The sequence below is a fragment of the Oncorhynchus nerka genome, linkage group LG20 (assembly GCF_034236695.1).
Source record: "Oncorhynchus nerka isolate Pitt River linkage group LG20, Oner_Uvic_2.0, whole genome shotgun sequence".
In the NCBI taxonomy this organism is placed as follows: Eukaryota; Metazoa; Chordata; class Actinopteri; order Salmoniformes; family Salmonidae; genus Oncorhynchus; species Oncorhynchus nerka.
The window spans coordinates 67,395,968-67,410,326 of NC_088415.1; the positions used below are offsets into that span (position 1 = coordinate 67,395,968).

Consider the following 14,359-nt stretch of genomic DNA (forward strand, 5'->3'; position numbering starts at 1 on the left):
AGGCTCGCGGAGTCATCGCTAAGAACGTGGTAAGGGAGATGTTGAGGATGGGTGTGATCGAGCCATCGACGAGAGCGTGGTCCAGTCCCATAGTCCTGGTCCCCAAATCCGATGGTAGTATGAGACTCTGCAACGACTTTAGAGGCGTGAATGCCATCTCTACATTCGATGCGTATCCCATGCCCCGCATGGATGAACTCTTGGAGCGCTTAGGAAAAGCCAAGTTCAGCACCACCCTGGATTTGACGAAGGGATATTGGCAAGTGTCGGTGGCTCCAGAGGATCGCCCAAAGACTACCTTCGGCACCCCAGAGGGGCTTTTCCAGTACGTGAGGATGCCCTTCGGACTGCATGGTGCCGCTGCAACTTTCCAACGCCTCATGGATGCCATTCTCCGGCCCCATCAAGAGTATGCAGTGGCGTACATAGACGATGTGGTCATCCACAGCGAGGACTGGGATAGTCACCTCCTGCGATTACGGGTGGTGCTCGTGAGTTTGGAAGCCACAGGGTTGACGGCCAATCCAAATAAATGCTGCCTGGGCCTGTCCGATGCGGAATCCCTGGGGTACACCGTGGGGAATGGGAAAATACGCCCACAGAAAGAGAAGACCAGGGCAATTCGGGACTGGCCTCGACCCCGGACCAAGCGGGATGTTCGGTCCTTCTTAGGGATAACGGGATATTATCGCCGTTTTATCCCGGGATATGCAACCATTGCCAACCCCCTCACAAACCTCATCAAGAAAAACTTGCCAAACCAGGTAGAGTGGAAAGACGAGATGGAAGAGGCCTTTCAATTGCTAAAAGGTTGCCTGTGTTCTGATCCCGTCCTACAGGCTCCGGACTTCTCACAAGAGTTCATTGTGCAGGTCAACGCCTCGGATACGGGGCTCGGGGCCGTACTAGCTCAGGGTGAAGACGAAGCAGAGAAGCCGATTTTGTTCATTAGTAGGAAGCTCAGCGATCAGGAACAGAGATATGCTACCGTAGAGAAAGAGGCCTTAGCCATTAAGTGGGCCCTTGATTATCTCCGGTACTACCTACTGGGTTGGAGGTTTGCATTAGTTACTGACCATGCGCCCCTCACGTGGATGGCTTGTAAGAGAAACAATAACAACAGAATAGCCAGATGGTTTTTGTCTTTTCAACCGTTCTCTTTCCATGTCATCCACAGGGCCAGATCGAGGAACGGGATGGCAGACGCGCTACCCCGACACGACCAAGACGGTGCGTCTGGCGCCCGACCCTCTGGTTCGGTCCTGAGGGGGAAGGTATGTGGAAGGACCACCAGAGGGCAGGCTGGGCTCACGGATAGTAGCCCAACAAGGCATGGGAGACAAGGTAGCCAGAGGCAATTAAGCACAGCTGACGGTACTAATGACATATTCTTCTTCCCCTATAAGAGAGAGTAGGGAACCAGCAGACAAAGGGGGAAAAACTATCTCTGGAAGATGGCCACCGAGACAGAGGAGCTATCCATGAAGAACCACTAAGATGGTGACAATCCCGAGACATTTGTTTTAGTTTAAAGATAATCGTATTGTGTTCCTGTTTGATCTGTAGAAGAAGATGTATGTGTTGTCCTTGGAAGATTTTCATTGATTATGTTGGAGTGTTTGTGTTGACCAAATGCCCTCAATAGAGAACTGTGTTCAGTCAAGAAAACCTACTCCTGACTCGTTTATTCCACCTTTCCGCTTTAGAGTGACGCCCAATTACTTGGTCCGCTCACACCATCTACAATAAATGCGGCCCCAGGATATGTGGTTTCCAATTTGCACATAGTTCATTGTAGTTCCTTGAGAGCCATCTGGGGTTCGTCTTGCAGGGGAATATACACGGCAGTGAAGATAACTGTGGTCAGTGAGGTACTCCAGATTGGGAGAACAAAGGACTTGAGTTCCTGTACGTTACCACAATCACACCATGAGTTGTTAGTCATGAAACAAACCCCTCTGCTTTTTTTTACCCCAGAAAGTTCTTCTTGTCTCCTCGATGGATGGAGAACCCCACGGGCTCAATTGACGGGGACAAGATATCCGGAGAGATCCACGATTCTGTAAAACAGAGTATCCCTGATGTCTCTCTGGAAGGAGATCCTCACCCTGAGCTTGTCTACTTTATTGTCCAGGGACTGAACGTTAGTGAGCAATATACTCAGAAGTGGTGGATGGTATGCACGCCTGAGTCTGACTAGGGCCCCACTTATTCTTCCTCTTCTCCAGCATTGGCGTGTTGGTGCAGCCACTGGGATGAATAGAGCTCCCTTAGGGAAGTTCAAACAAAGGATCCAGATAAGGGAAGTAGAATTTCTGCTTGAATGTCTGGTAAGTGACTGCCATTCTAATGTCCTATAGTTATTTTTGGCTGTTGGTAATAATACTAGAAAGTTGCACATTGGCTAAGAGCTAGAAACCAGGGTGACTGTGTCTGTCAGTGCCATCTTAAAATGTTTTGCTTGGGATAGAATGATGGTGCCCGACCTTTAAAGGGCCAATCAGCAGTTGAAACAACAGGTAAAAAGCTCAGGAATGGGGCTTGAGAAATTTAACCATAATCAAACTAATCGACATGGATACAAGCGCTGACCAATGATATCAAAATTATATTTTTAACCATCTTTTGAGTCGATAAAGTGTTTGTTTACAATAACATTGTTTACATACAATGCAGTAAACCAAGCTTTTTTTTGGGGGGTTATAATGGGGCACAACAGTTAAACCAAGCTCGTGAGGTATTTAAAAGTTATATTCTTCATGAATCAATGGGTACATATCATTCATTAGAAGTATTAAAAGAAAAGCAATCGCAGATATTCTTTTTTTATTTTTTAGAAAGGAGGAGTATCGAGTGGAAGGAGCGAGTCTCAAGGAGCCAAAATGTGTTTAGTGAAATTGGCGAATTGACCAGTAGGGAGAGACAATGAGAGACCCTGTCCTGGCACAGCGACAGCGTCTTTCCTGTTCTGTTGGAGGGACTGCATGCATGGGAGGGAGTAGCAGCCTCAGTACCAGGCGGTGATCTCAGATCGGAGCACGGAGTGGATAGGGGAGGCTGCTAGGCTACATGCTGCTGCCGCTGCCACCTTTGTTGTAAGCAGGGAACGTTTGATTTCACCACTACATCCATACTGCAGCAGACATAGCCTACGGATATTTATCACGGATTGCAAGGGGAAATACATTACAACCGGCATACCCATGTACTTTTACGAGGGCAGAGGACTGCTTCTCCTCACGCTCTTGGCCGCTTTGCAGGTAATGTGTCTGCGGAACGGTTTTGTTGAGTTGGAACAGGACAGTTCTAGGACTAGTGCTTGTTTTCAGTGACGATGCTTCTGCTGTGATCTATCGGGTAACGTGCCCGCTTGTCCATTATGGCTCGCCTCTCCACTATGAAAAAAGGCTACACAGGCATGTTTTGCATGGTTGCTAGATATAATGCAGTATTGGGAACTTGCATATGTGACGCGTCAACAAATAATGACAATATGTAGTAGATTGATATTGCATGAAGATCAACCCTGGGTTATTGTAGCCGACACCGCTAGGGTCTATTTGAAGGATGGGATGATTTGCCATTTAAAAAAGCTACCCTTCTTCAAAATATGATTTTATGTTGGCTACAATGTATCAAGAGTAAATGTATTCAAATAAATTTAACCGACATAATATATTAAACATAGTATTATCTATTAGGGTATTCCGTCCATATGGTGATCAATCAATACATTGTTTCTTCTTAAGTATATAAAAAAAAACTTGCTTAGATGATGATAGCCTATACGTTCATGTTTGTTGGATACATTTGTAACCTTTTCACGAGAACTTTGTAACCATATAATGTTAACGTCTATTGATGCAGGCCAGCTACTTGAATAATTTCCCCGGACCGCGGGGTTACAAAAACCTACCATTATTTATTCCTAACGGACACGGAATGAGGCTCGAGGCAATGGCCCATTCCGTCTTGTAAATAGGCTATCAGTGCAAACAACAGCTACACACACCGGTGCACTTATCGTATCTAGAGTTTCACTAGGTTAGTGGAATCCACAAACTCTGCCTGGAACAATGCTAGTTAATGTTTGATTTCCGACCCACAAATCGTCTTCAAGTCAGCTGCTTATTGTGCCTAGGCAGAATTTAAAGTATCAACGTAGCCTAATCCAGTTTTCTATGCTATTTATCATATTTTATAGCTAATTCTGCATATTCTGGTTTCTTCGCAATTATTTGTTTTAATTACTAATTTAGTCCTAAATTACTTATTTGCGTTATAACATTATAATTAAGGAACTTTTTCTTTTAATGGTCAAAATAGTAAAATGATTCAGCTCTAATATGAGAAACAGTCTAATAATATATATATAGGCCTATTTATGTTTTCCCCAAAACGAGATATCATTTTAGAAGAACTAGTGTGTGAACAATGCTGTTATATGCATCGTGGTGTGCTCTGCCTGATAATGTAGTGAGAGAAAGGCAGCCCTACACCTCCCCCTCCTGCCCCAGCATATTCCAGTCAAATTCCGCTGATTAATGGCAAGTGGCACTGATACACACAATGCTTTTTTTTCTGCTGAACTCTTCTCCTTTCACATTATTTTCAGGTCCGGTATTTCTAAAGAAATATTATTAAGTGTATTTGGGAAGATTGGGTCGACTGGTGCCCACCCAATATGTATGATCGGATTTGAACATGCTTGTACACAATCAGGGAATCTATTTAAACTCAACTCTGAATGGCTAAGGCCTACTTATTCTTTTTTGGCGATGTTTATTTGAAATGTTTTATAAATGTGATTTCCGTGATGTGGTATTAATACATTGTGTTATTTTGTTATAGACTAGACCCACTCACACTTGATGAGATAAGTGTCAAACTCTATATCTATCTAAAAACCCAATTTGTGTTCAATTGAATTTGTGTCAATGAATGTTTGTTTCTTTTTGGAAAGAAGGTGGAGATAAATCATTTGGCAGGTGATCCTTTATTATTCTAACAATGGCAGAAATATAATGTATCCGAAACAACATGACTGTTTTTAAATCTGAGATAGAGCGAGGCAGGGGGAGGAGAAAAAGGAACAGATGATGATGATGTAGTGTTTAAGTAGACACAGGAATTCACACACAGAGACGTTCGCCCCTACTGTTTAGTAGGAGTGTTAGGAGTTGTAGCCTAGTTTCACCGTTCCTGAATTTTAAAGCATCTTGTTAAACCAGAGCAGAGTATTATAAGGGGGCCAACCAGCGTTCAACCATTGCCTGGGCTTGGGCCTCCCTCTCTCTCCTCACAGAGACAAATGGGGCCTGTTCTTACCTAGCCATGCTCCTTGGCTAATGCTTAACCCTTTTGGCCTCATTATCCTAATTGCAGTCCCCGCTATAAAAACAACAGATGCTTTGTAGAACTTGTGGTGGAGGGTTCAGAACGTGACCAAGACTTTTCGGGGGGTAGTCAGAGAAGTGCATTTTGGAGGAGGGGGGGGGAGATTGTTACTCTGACTCATTCTCTCCCCTCCCACCCCCCGGTCCTATCCCTGCAGATCACAACTGAGGGCAGAGGCACCCTTCCTCTGTGCCGGCCGGGGTTCTCTGAAGATGTGTATGTCGCCGTGGTGCCAGAGAGTGCAGAGAAGGGACAGCCCCTTTTTAATGGTAAGCGCTGAATCGGGTAGATTCTTTCTATGTCGCTCTTCGCTGGCTGTTTGCAGTATGTTTGTTCACATGTGCTTCAGTGTTTTTATGTGCGTGTGTCTGCGCCTGCCCATGTCTATATATAGATACTGCTGCACTGTCGGAACTAGAAGCACAAGCCTTTTGCTACACTCGGAATAACATATGCTAACCATGTGTACGTGACAAATACAATTTGATTTGATTTACTGTTGTTTCGCTCAACACGTGTATGATGCTGAGTGCGGTGGGAGGGTGACAACAAGCATTAAACGTATTTCAACAATTAGCGTTGCTGTTATGTGGGCCCAGGACCCCATGTTGTTTGGCTTGTAAAGCCAATGAAATCTCAGTCTGAATCAATTTAGCCCTGCTTCTAGTCATTTGCTTACACAGGCCTTTTTTGAAGAACAGAGCACAATTCAACAACAAAAAATAATATTACCGCAGTGTTGCTGAAATTCCAATGCATTATCACTGGGGTAATCTGTTCCTGTGATGTGACTCGACTTTATTTGCCTTTAGAAATAGTTTTTAAAGGCAATTGAAAGAATTAGAAAAATGTTAAACCGTTTGGAAATTAGATTACTTTATACAGTCGCCTTTATGAAAAATGCATATTTATTTATTTTAATTTTACCTTTATTTAACTAGGCAAGCCAGCTAAGAACAAATTCTTATTTACAATGACGGCCTAGGAACAGTGGGTTAACTGCCTTGTTCAGGGGCTGAGCGACAGATTTTTACCTTGTCGTCTCGGGGATTCGATCTTGCAACCTTTCGGTTACTAGTCCAACGCTCTGACCACTATATGCTTGCATAAGTCGCAGAAAGTCTCATTCTGAATAGGAAATGAAAAATCAAACTTCTTTCTTCGTTTTGAAATGGAACCGTGGTAATTGTAATTCTAAAAGTGAAAACATTGGATGCACTTTGCATAGCACAGTTATGTAATAGACATGTTCCTTGTGCCTCAGCACACCTTCTATGTCTTGTTTCTATGTTTCTGTATTTTCTCCAATTTCCTTTTTACACATATGCTTACCCAAGTGGCATGCGGATCAAATGGTCCAAACTTTTATATCATGTGTGCTATTTGCTGCTTTAGGCAATAATTATTATGCGAGTAAATAAGTATGTGGTTATTATTTCTGTCATGTTACCCTGTAAACAGAGCTTCAAGAAAATGCATAAACCTTGCAAGGACTTGGTAGAAACATACATTCAAGGAAATACGTGTTTCAGTGGCCATGCTGTTTTATAGTCCCAACCCCACTCCATGGCTGTCATTTCCTTGTGACACAGCTTTAAGTGGTCAGTGGCCATGCTGTTTTATAGTCCCAACCCCACTCCATGGCTGTCATTTCCAGCTTTAAGTGACACAGCTTTAAGTGGTCAGTGGCCATGCTGTTTTATAGTCCCAACCCCACTCCATGGCTGTCATTTCCTTGTGACACAGCTTTAAGTGGTCAGTGGCCATGCTGTTTTATAGTCCCAACCCCACTCCATGGCTGTCATTTCCTTGTGACACAGCTTTAAGTGGTCAGTGGCCATGCTGTTTTATAGTCCCAACGCCACTCCATGGCTGTCATTTCCTTGTGACACAGCTTTAAGTGGTCAGTGTTGTGTTTTGTACGTCAACTGTTCTGCTGGAAATCCAACATTGGACTGGCATGACTTGCTCGATCCGACCAGCCTTTTATCGGTTTCATTTGTGTCTGTTTCATATAACTTCTAAAACATATCATTCAGAAAAACAAGGAAAACAAGGAAATGGTTTGTCATGTTAATTTTTTTCCAATCATTATAATGCAATGGAAACTGTAATTACAATGTATAATAGAAAATATGACCAATTAATGTATTATTTGCGAGGAATCAGTCCCAAAGTGAAAATGCTGCCAAACAAACAAACACAATTGCTATAGTGACAGCCACCAATAGCACCTCTGAACAGTGCTGAGACAGACATAAAACAGGAATATACCACCAACGTGCTATCCAAGGGCTTGGGGCCTTGAGGTCATCTGAACCAGAAAACAGCTCCAGTGGCGTTGGATTTCACAGTGTGTGCCTAGAAGTCACAGTCAGCCGAGGTTGTGAGTCAGAAAGATGGAGGGGGGCGAGTAGGAATGAGGGAGAAGAGAGAAATAAAATTAAAAAAAGAGAGAGGGAAAAGGAGGGAGAAGGGGAAGGGAGAAAGAGACAGAGAAAGAGAGAGCGAGTAAAAGAGGGGTGGATGGAAAAGAAAGAAATAACTTTTACACAGCCCAACCTCCAGTTTGATCCTCCAAGTGATAGTTTTGCCTCTCAGTTGGTTTGTGGATGGGCCGTGACCAGAGGTAATCGGGTTCCCATTTGTCAGCCACCCTTCATCCCTTCCCTCACCTTCTTCTCTCCTCTCCTCTCTATTTACCCTCCCTCACCTCCTCCTCTCTCCTCTATCTTAGCCCTCTCCCCAGCCCTCCAACCTCTATGGAGAGAGAGAGAGATTCCCTGACAGGGAGAGAGACACAGCACTTCTGTGTCATTGTAATGTACTGGCCTGGAGCTGGGGCTGCATGGGGCTCAGTGGTGTGGGATGATGCTAATGAATGCGCCAGTCGCTAATGAAAGTCTCCTGTGGCATGTTTTGAAAGACAAAGCTTCCATGGTGTGGAGGGAGTGTTAAGCCCCCCTCATGTTTTCTAACTCCACTTTCACCATGCTGCTTGTGAATATTGTTTTTACCAGGAAGCTGGGAAACAGAGGATTTTCAAGAAGCTCCTAGCCACATGAGTGTGGTGTGGAGCCTAATGCCATGACACCTTTCTATTTTGGTCTTTCTGTGAGAATGCCTGCCTCCTGTGCATTTCATTACGTTTCTTAATTGCACCCTTAGGCCCTAAATAATGAATGAATGGAGACAGTGAATCGTGTAGCAGTCATTCTCCTCAACCATACCTCAGTGTTAATGCTCATTGTAATAGAAAATCCTTCCTTGTTATGTCAGAAATAATCTAGCAGCCTCATTGTAATATGCATGGACCTGTCCTCATTTAGAAAAGCTATTAGGGAGCGTAGATATACTAAGCTCTTTCTCGAAGCGGGATAGTTTATTTCCTCCAAGTTTGCCAAGAGGAATAGTTGTGAATATGACTGTAAACCTATCAGTATACAGTATTAGGTAACAGTAATACGATCACGTTGTTCTTGCTGCAGTTGACCCCGTGGAGAGTGGAGACCGTAGGAGAAGGGATAGGTTGTGAAGACGTTTCATTCCAACTCGCTGTCTCTGAAGGTGATTCCATTCAAGTAATTGATTACCAGAATACACACCCTGAGAAGATCATAGCGCACAGCAGCATTCACATGCAAATGTAATGGAATAAATAACAAAGTAAAAAGTTTCCCGGCCCAAAACACATTCAGTTCTGCTTGGGTATTCTCTACAATGGCAATTCCTCCACAATACACAGGTGATTGTTGAATTGTGAAGACGTAATGATTTGTTAGGTGATGCAGATCAGAGATGAACTATTGGTTGGCACCAAGCGAACGCTCCATCAGTTTTCAATAGAATCGTTCAGGTGTATCTGGACAACATTGGTTAGCAGAGCAGCAGAGGGGAAAGCGAGGGTGGACAATTATTTATCTGAGGTCTCCTCTCTCCTCTCTATCTGATGATGTGGAAAGCAAGGATTTGAGCTTTTTGTTTGTGAACGTAAAGCTGCGTCAGGCTTAGGAAGTTTCCCACTGTCGGACCCAAGGGGCCTCTCATGACCTTGCCTAAAGCAGGGAACTATTTGTTTATGACTGATACTTAGTCACTCAGTGGAGAGAAAAGCAACAAACATGGCCTATACATCAATTCCCCTCACTGTACTCACTACTAGTCACTAGTCACCACCACAGCTAAGCTAACACGGTGTCACCAGCAGGGAGTGTTCCCATAGAAAGGAGTGTTTTAACATTCATGTCAGGTTCATTTCCTGTTCGATGGAAATTACTTAACTTTTGAAATTGCTGTATTGCTGCTTTTTGTTCTGTCTGTATGCTACGTCTTGCTTGTCCTATGTTGCTCTGTCTGTATGCTATGTCTTGCTTGTCCTATGTTGCTATGTCTTGCTTGTTCTATGTTGCTATTGTCTATATTGTAATTGTTTTTAATAACCTGCCCAGGGACTGCGGTTGAAAATTAGCCGGCTGGCTAAAACCGGCACTTTTACTGAAACGTTGATTAATGTGCACTGTCCCTGTAAAAATAAACTTAAACTTAAACTTAAATCAGCAGGTAAAATGGCCATTATGGCTGGCGACGGTAGTATGGTCTGGGAGCTGCTGGATAATGGAATACTGGCTATAGAGAGCTGACTTGTACACTGAGTGTACAAAACATTAGGAACACCTTCCAAATATTGCATTGCAACCCATTTTGCCCTCAGAACAGCCTCAATACGTTGGGGGGAATGGACTCTACAAGGTGTCGAAAGCGTTCCACAGGGTTGCTGGCCCAGGTGAAAAACCCAGCAGTGTTGCAGTTCTCGACACACTCAAACCAGTGTGTCTGGCACCTACTACCACAACCCGTTCAAAGCCACTTAAATCTTTTGTCTTGCCCATTCACCCTCTGAATGGCACACATATTTCAATTGTCTTAAGGCTTTGACCTGTCTCCTCCCCTTCATCTACACTGATTGAAGTGGATCAAGCAAGTGACATCAATAAGGGATCATAGCTTTCACCTGGATTCAGCTGGTCAGTCTATGTCATGGGAGGCTTTTTAAGCAGGAATGTAAAGTGAGTCACTCACAGCAGCATTATTCAGCAGAGGCTTTCCTCTCCAAAACTGGGTTAATGAAAAAGCCCAAAAGCCTAATTGAACTTGAAACACTCTCCTCTCGCTTGCAGCCACCCTGCCTCCCCAACCCCATCACCTATGTTACCCTATTTTCAAATTAGTACATTCAGATTTTTTTCCCCAATTAAGTGTGCTGGGCCGATGAAAATGCTTATAGTCTACTACTTCAACTTCTGTTCAAGTGCTTTTAACGGCAGTTCGTCGACCGCGTCCACTGAGCCGTCTGTACATCGCTCCACTGACTGGGGGTTCAAACCCCAAGCCGGCCTGGGGAGACACAGTTGACCGATTTCATGATGTGGTTTGCACAAGCAGTACCAACACTAGGGGAGAGAGAGAGAGAGAGACTCACTTTGGATTTACAACCTCAACTCCCTTTCTGTCTAATGAAATGTAAACTGGATGGAAAGACCTCATGGGCATAAGAAATAACATCACTTTTCATTACTTTGTCTTTTAGTATAATTACCTTTCCCTGGTCTGTTTGATTAAGACAAACATCTTAAACCAACAAAGAACCAGTCCCGTTTGACGGAAAGAAAACATTCAGAAAAATAAATGATAAACCTTCTTTTGTGGCTTTTGGCGTTTTTTAAGGGTGGAGATTGCGTTTGCGTGGTGTTGTTGTTCTGGTTCTCTGCACTCTTTCAAGGTGATGGCCCCTGGTATAGGGTACATTTGGGGCAGCTCTCAGAAGTGTTTGAGAGGCCGTGTGTTTGGTCAGACGTGACCCTGGTCGATCCCGTCCTGTAAATTGGGGCCGGTGCTCAGCAACCAACTCAACCTCTTAAGACCCCAGGAGGGAGGGGGTGGGGATGCGTGTGTGTGTGTGGAGGGGGGTGGTGGCATGGTATTCTAGTGATCTCACACTGAAAGGAGAGACCGGTGAATGGAGGTCATGACCCTCACAGTGGCGGCCCCATGTACACGTCACCTCTCAGTGCATGTTGTCCTGACCTGTCTAAATGAACATCTATCACCGGGAAAAGGAGAGCGGGGAGGAGGAGCGTTCAGACGGAGCACCATTCGGTTGGGTGGATCTTTACGGATGTTTCCACCGTACATGATAAATGGTAATGAATTAGCGTGACATTCGCAGCCTAATCAAAGGCATCTGTATTAGTTATGAGGGGCTGCTGTGGAAACACTGACGGAACATGATTCTCTTATGAAACATTATAGCATAGATACACATTCCTTTCGTGAATAATGTGTGTCTGAGGGTTAGCCGGAGTCAGTGTCATCGCACAGCACATCATGGCCGTAGATAAGAGAATGTGTGTAATAGCGTAGTGCAATGAAATCTCCCCCCGGCCGCCTTGCTGCAGTTGAGGTGGTGTAGTAGACCACTGTCTGAAGCACTGATGTCTGTGCCAATCCTGAATTATTCAATAGTCAAACAAGGCTTCTTTAATATTCTAATCCCCTGGTGAGATGAGATCCATAACTACAGAAGAGCCATCATCCTTCCATTCACTAGTCAGATGAGAAGAGGAGAGGAAGAGGGAATCAGCAGGAGGCATCCAACAGCTCAGCCAAGCCCTTACTTTTGTTTTCTCATTACGATGATCGCTGAGTGTTACACAAGTTCCTCTTAACTCTTGTTTTTTACATTTTTTTATAGTACGACATCAAGTGCAACCCCACGACCGGACCTCTCTCCCCATCTCATTTGATGGGGGCTCTAAATCCCAATCCCCCGCTTCCCTTGTTTTAAGTCGAAACAGCACTTCTTCCTTCTTTCAGGGTGATCCTGTTTGCAGCACCAGTCCATTGCTCTCTTTCTCATTCCCCCCCTTTTCTCTTTTCCCCCCACCAAGCGGATCAATAGATCCAGGGTCTTTGTTTGGCTTGATCAATATGTTGTAATGAAGGCTGTGCTCCAATTCCCAGCTAAAGCATTGCTGCCTGCCTGCCTGCTGTTTTTTTTGGAGGAATCTGCTTTTCTCTTTATTGTTATGAGACCCCATGCATTTTCATTGTCCGCCTGTCGGTGTTGGTTTTTCCCCGTGCCACGCCCCCATGGCCTAGATAACTGCCACATATCATGTCGGCTGATTGGATCTCAGTGGTATATGGCTTCAATACCTCTGACCTCTGATGCAATTTTGCCCACGATATAACATGGAAGTTGTGTTCGTGTTGTGTTAGTCCAGCAGTGAGAGGCGGGGGCTGAGGACACGATATAACATGGAAGTTGTGTTCGTGTTGTGTTAGTCCAGCAGTGAGAGGCGGGGGCTGAGGACACGATATAACATGGAAGTTGTGTTCGTGTTGTGTTAGTCCAGCAGTGAGAGGCGGGGGCTGAGGACACGATATAACATGGAAGTTGTGTTCATGTTGTGTTAGTCCAGCAGTGAGAGGCGGGGGCTGAGGACACGATATAACATGGAAGTTGTGTTCGTGTTGTGTTAGTTCAGCAGTGAGAGGCGGGGGCTGAGGACACGATATACGGATCCTTTCACGTGATCCCGGGTCCATGGCCCTCCAAAGGCCGTATCTTAACCATGAAACGGTAATGTTGTTAATGTATTAAAGCAAGTGCACCCATCTGCGGCTAATTTGCTCAGAGGTAGGGGAGGCTGGCTGTGCCATTTAGGGCTATGATGCTTGGTGCTATGACTGGAGAGGGCATCTTTTATTTATGGCTGACCTTTTTTTCTCTCCAGTGGCTCCTTATCGAACAGCTAGTCTGCTCAGCATCTCCGCACGTTTTGGGGGCAGACAGGGACTTGTGAAATGCCTGAATGCAGATAAAGGGATTTTTTTGTGTGGAGAGTGGTTGGTGGAGGGTTGACATTGGGGTTAACTCTTTAGTCTGGCTCACGTCTCAGCGCTCCTGTTCATATCGCTCATATCAGCGGCTAGCCCTGCCCTCTTGTTAGAGTGTGTAACACTCTGCCTCTTGTTAGAGTGTGTAACACTGACACAGGGCAGCAGTTAAGGTGCCTCTCCATTGCGCCGGTGTGTGCATGTGTGTGTGTCACAGTGAGTGTGTGTGTGTGTGTGTGGGTGTTTGTCCTTGGCATATAATTAGCCTTTTCAACCCAGAAGGCCCTGAGAGCCGGTGGGGCTCCTCTCCCTCTCCACCAGTCAGGAGAGTTCCCGGAAACCACAGCTGTTGCTAAGGGCCTTGAATTGTCGTCAGTCACATGACCCACCTATCATTCAAATATCTCAACTTACATTCAGGAGCATCCAATATGCTTTCTGTAAGGGTTAACGTCCATCCACCTAGATGGGGTTCTTTTAAGTGTTGTTTCTAACCACATTTTTCAAATAATAATTGTGTTGACTGGGTTACCATGGGGATTGGATATGGAACCAAAGGTTTCAAACAATTGGTGCACGGATCCGTCCTCAGTCATATGAAGGTTAAGTCCTTTTATTTGTTATTTGCTTCTGAATCACACCAGGGCCCCTCCAGCCTTGAACCACTCTGGCTTGGGTTTCTGAAATTGATGTGTGTTCTTCAATCTAAACGACTGTCAGAAGGCAAAGATGAATTTATTTTTCTAAAACAATCCTTTCCTGTAAGCACTCTGTCATGAGGTGAGGTGAGACTGGGAATGGTTCCTTTCTGAATCTGGGCGACCACTAATTCGGATGTGTGAGTTTTATTTTACATGAAAGACATCTGGAAAGTGCAGAACATGACCATTCCATGTAACGAGGTTGGGTATAATTAGCTGTATTGGCCTCGCTTTCCACATAATATGCTTCCCTATATGTAGGCTAGTGTTATTTTTAACTAGTAAAACTCCAGACCCAGTCTTTCGCTTGGCAGACAACAGGTCAACACAGTGGAGTGAACTGTTTACTTTACTAAAGGACC

General features: G+C 44.6%; 1 protein-coding gene across 1 annotated transcript in view; it reads left to right on the top strand.

Moving 5' to 3' along the window:
• Positions 1–2,988: 2,988 nt before the first annotated feature.
• Positions 2,989–14,359, top strand: part of LOC115103000 (cadherin-2-like) — an 88,416-nt gene continuing 77,045 nt past the window's right edge. The window contains exons 1-2 of the mRNA XM_029623524.2: positions 2,989–3,260; positions 5,555–5,666. Of these exons, the coding sequence (XP_029479384.2) occupies positions 3,204–3,260; positions 5,555–5,666 (169 nt within the window). The 5' untranslated portion in view covers positions 2,989–3,203. The remainder of the gene's footprint in view (positions 3,261–5,554; positions 5,667–14,359) is intronic.